General features: G+C 37.1%; 1 protein-coding gene across 1 annotated transcript; it reads right to left on the reverse strand.

The window, feature by feature from the left end:
- Positions 1-1,144: 1,144 nt before the first annotated feature.
- Positions 1,145-4,056, reverse strand: LOC108740429 (facilitated trehalose transporter Tret1-like). The gene is made up of 5 exons (XM_025977528.1): positions 3,879-4,056; positions 3,471-3,689; positions 3,002-3,404; positions 2,022-2,156; positions 1,145-1,853 (listed from the first exon to the last, which is right to left on the reverse strand). Exons 1-5 carry the CDS (start codon positions 3,954-3,956, stop codon positions 1,300-1,302), a joined length of 1,389 nt encoding a protein of 462 aa, XP_025833313.1. The 5' UTR covers positions 3,957-4,056; the 3' UTR covers positions 1,145-1,299.
- Between the last annotated feature and the right edge of the window lie 890 nt (positions 4,057-4,946).

Genomic DNA, 4,946 nt, shown 5'->3' on the forward strand with positions numbered 1-4,946 from the left:
ACCATAATTAAGTACATTTCCCGCACAGGCCACTATCTATCGGATTGAGTTCTGACAAAAGGATAGGGTCTTGATTAAGTTTCATATTTTAAAGAAAACAAATCGATTATTGTCCGATTGTCTCGTAGTAATATGCAGAGTTTTTACACTTGATGACTTTATAGGGCCATTTTACAAATTGAAGGAATCCATATTGAACGCTTAGTTATTGAGGCTTTCAGTGATGCCTATTTGGAGTTTTCTGTTTCAAATAAATGCTTTGTGGACATTATATGAAATGGAGTCAACTTAAATAGGTACTTAGGTATACTCCGCATAGTTAGGTACCATTTTTCACTGACTGTTACTTGTTAAGCGAGCAGGATCGGGTCGCCTTCGTATGAGATGAGAACCAACCGTGATAAGATTCTACAATTATTTTCAGTTCTTAGTGCTCGTTGTTTACTTCTTTTGCACTTTTTTTAACTGTTCACAGAAGACTTCAAGAGTACCAAATGAGATCAGGAAAACCAGCTTTATGTCCTTATTTGTCCAGAAATCATCGCGTTTAACGTCTACAATTTGCATGAGAACATGCAGAACAGTAGGGTATCATACCGTTTACTCATAAATTCAAATTTCATCAGATTGATGTAAAAAAAACAACCCGAACGATTTGCAAAATGTTTCATATCTCCAACAACACCGATTGGAGATGCCAGATTCATTGTGTAGGATGGTATTTTAATGATCGTCATATGATACAACAGATAGTCTTAGATTATGGCCCAATGTGGTCATTAGTGGCTTCCATTTTTCCGCAGTAATGGAAAGTGACAATTACAAACTTGATTAGATTGACAATCGCAATATGATTGAAGATTGAAGACGCTATTTGTTTTTGGATTTTGTACTGATGCATGAGAAGATGAAAACATAGAGAAAGGAAGTATTAGAAGCACTCCATTTTAACAAATTGATTCCATTTAAGTCTTTTTGGTATCTTAAGGCGGTTAGATATTTAAATTTCATAGCCGTAGTACAAGATTGGTTCTCCTTCTTCGATTAGTCCACGGATGGAGCCGTTTATCCGAATGTTTGCCCATCAGGAGTTGTGATTGGCACCTTCTGGGATCATAANAAAAATAAAACCATTCCATCAGTATTTTCTTATGACGTTGTCACGTTCAACTATCGTCAGTAAACCGACTTTACAAACAACCGATTTTTTTCTTCAAAAATTCACTATCTCTACCAACTCCAACTATCAGGTCCTACTAAATATTGAAGTCTTCTTGTCGATAGTTACTTTATATGTTTTTATTTTTCCAATGTTTGTTTCATTCCTTTTTCTTGCGTTTGTTTCTTCTCAAAGTTGCCTTCCTCAATAATCGCCTCTTTCACCTTCAGATGCTTGTTTAGTTTGTCTTGTATGTCTTTCAAACTCTTGTTTTTAGTCTCAGGCACCACCATGAAAACAAATATCGCTCCGAATAAGCATACGCTTGCAAAAATCCAAAACACTGTGTATATCCCCAAAGCTTCTTCCAAGGGCGAAAACGATCTCGTAACAGTAAAGCTCAAAGTCGAACCGAACAAAGATGCAAACGCCGCTGCATTCTCTTTAACATTCGTGGCGAAAAGTTCGCCCAAAAACAAGTACGGGAGGCTGTAGATTCCAGCTGCGCTGAGGAATAAGTAGATGGTGAGTCCTGTCGTCGGCAGCCATGAGAGGTTGCTTACATCAGCGTACAGGACGTCGCTGAGGTAGAAGTAAATTCCTTCAGCTATAAGAGATAATCCGCATCCAACAGCTGATATTAGTAATAATGGTTTTCTGCCAAGCCGATCTACCAAAGTGATTGAAGAAATTGCTGAAAGAAAGTAAATTAATTTATACAATACATGTCTGACTTTTCAGTTTAACAAATAATTAATACTTTATGAATTTCACATCGCAACGTTTAGAGTTTTGTTGTTAATATAATGATAAAATGGTGATTAACTTTAAACAAATATCTAAGTATGTTCTTATTGTTTACCTCCAGCGAACTGCACAATTCCAAAGATTATGCTAGACAATTCTCCCGATATACTGCTGCCACTTCTCTCAATGATTGTTTCCATGTAAGATTCTATGGCTGTAATACCACACAATTGTTGTAGTATTTTGAGACCTAAAACAATGTACAACACGTTATAGAAAATATCCACAGTCCAGTTAGTTTGAGAAGACAAAATCCGCGGTAAATTATAACTTGTTTCAAAATCTTTCAATACACGGTGACAAATTCTCTATTAAGAATTGCTTGATATTTATTTATATAAACGCACTTACTGTCTACAAACTTTTCTGAGTCACAAGAACAAAAAATTGAAATGAATATTATCCTATTAGATTAGAACCGTGTGGTGACCAAAACCCGATACTTGCCGATCCAGAGATCTGGTAAATATTGTTACGAACGAAAGCCGCAGGCGATCGATACCGGCGGCACGTCTGATTCACACCAAAACCGGCAGGCGCCGCCCATAAATCACATAGCTGACAAGACTAGCAAGACAATATGAAGTTTTCGGAAATACCGTATAAATCCAGCTCGCAAGCCCGACACTTGCCGACCCAGAGATCTGGTAAATATTGTTACGAACGAAAGCCGCAGGCGATCGATACCAGCGGCACGTCTGATTCACAAAAACCAATAGGCGCAGCCCATAAATTACACAGCTGACAAGACTAGCATCACAATATGAAGTTTTCGGAAATACCGTATAAATCCAGCTCGCAAGCCCGATACTTGCCGACCCAGAGATCTGGTAAATATTGCTACGAACGAAAGCCGCAGGCGATCGATACCGGCGGCACGTCTGATTCACCCCAAAACCGACAGGCGCCGCCCATAAATCACACAGCTGACAAGACTAGCATGACAATATGAAGTTTTCCGAAATACCATATAAATACAGCTTTCTATTTTGACTCAATATAATAGGTAGTGAATATTTAGTAGTAACAACTTACCCAGAATGATGTATAATGGCTTCCGATGCATTTTATTCGTAAATAGTTCTTTAAGTGTGGTTTTATTTCTCATATCTCGTTCGACGCCGATCTGTATCAATTTCAATTTCTCCTCAATCTCTTGCGAGGTCATGTTAGCTGGAGAAAATGTCTCTAAACTGTTCCTGGCTTTCTCTATATTCCCCTTTTTCAAATAAAAGTACGCAGATTCGGGCATGAAGAACAGCGCAACGAAAAAAATTAATGGTATCACAGAGCTGGTCAATCCAAGGACTCGATACGATACAAACGGTCCCACAGACAATATATACAGATTTCCACTAAGCTTCAGCACAGTGAACATTGACGCTAATCTGCCTCGAAGGTCTTTATCAGCAATTTCAGCTATATATAATGAAGTAGCCTGAAAGTATTAGATGTGTAAATAAAATATGAAAAATACAATTACTGAGTTAAAAGTTAAACTCACCAAGAAGGCGAAACTGGAACCAATTCCTCCGACAATTCTAAAGAAAAGCATGACGAGATAATTTTCAGAAAATGTTGTTCCAATCCAAGAAACGAACATCAGAGGTGCTGCAGCTAGAAGTGTCATGCGTCTTCCCAATATATTGGCGGGAAAACTCACGAAAAAATTGCCCACTACGAGCCCCAAAGTATAACCGGAAACCACCCAGGAAGTTTGCTCCTAAGGATCAAGGAAAATGTTGCACTATTAATGATTTATATATATATTATGTGTTGAAAACAAGTATTATTAAATATTATTGTTGAATATTATTTGCCCGCCTCCCTCCTACTAATGAAGAAATAAAATTATTGACTGATTTTATGTCTCTGTATGATAAGATGAAGTGGTTCTTCATTTTTATCTTACCGTGGTAAACTGAAAACCCAAGTCTTCTTTCCTTCCAGTAAGTCGTGGAACTGAGGGGGAAGACCAAGAGACATACATGCCAGTTACACACACAGATAATGCAGCTGGAATATAAATATTTCATCAATTAATAAAATTTCTGGACAATTGTCTATGTTAAGTAAATTTAATCCTATAATACTTTTAGGCCAATGACTATGATACCGTGGATAGAAAATGTTAGAAATGAAGAGGTATTAGAAAGAATAGGAGAACAGAGGACTCTTTGGAAGTCGATAAGAAATAGGCGAGATAGGTTGGTAGGACACCTCCTCAGGCATGAAGGTCTAGTCTGAGATATATTAGAGGCAGATACAAGAGTTAATAGGAATAGAGATAGACCTAAATTAGATTACTGTTTGTAATTAGTTAAGGATGTGGGATGTTCTAGTTTTAGAGAAACGCGAAGATTAGCTCAGGATAGGAAAGAGTAGAAATACGTGTCCAACCAGTCTTATGACTGACGACCTTCTGATGATGATGAATACTGTCAAGTTCGAAAAGATACTAAAAATACTTAAAAAAAGTATAGGGATGGGATCCTACAATGAAAGAATGATATGCAGGCTGTAACTTTTTGACAGCTTTTATTGTTATGAATCCCGAAGTAGTAATAGTTTTATAGGTGATTTATATCGGCCCTTATCGGTTTTAATGTAATATTTCACAAAGTTTTTACCATCTGCAAAAAAATAAACCAGGCTGTTAGTTACTAGGGGACGGTCACCAGTGGTACCAAATATCTACTGCTTAAATCTAATTAATTGAAAATTTATGTATCTCGTATTAGCTTTATACTGTTTGCCCGTGGTACCAAAGGGTTACATTACAACAGAGATGATCTAAATCACGAGCCAAAAATATGACAATCCCCTCATAGGTTTGCACCGGCAGCTAATTGCTGTTAAATCAACGTATGTATTGCGATTTACATCATTTATGTGGTATGTCATGACGAGAACGTCGAATTTCTGTGAAGTTCAAGTCAATACCAATGCTTTTATAATAAACCAAAACTGTCTGGAAGTT

This window comes from Agrilus planipennis, unplaced genomic scaffold (assembly GCF_000699045.2).
Source record: "Agrilus planipennis isolate EAB-ADULT unplaced genomic scaffold, Apla_2.0 scaffold251, whole genome shotgun sequence".
Taxonomy (NCBI): Eukaryota; Metazoa; Arthropoda; class Insecta; order Coleoptera; family Buprestidae; genus Agrilus; species Agrilus planipennis.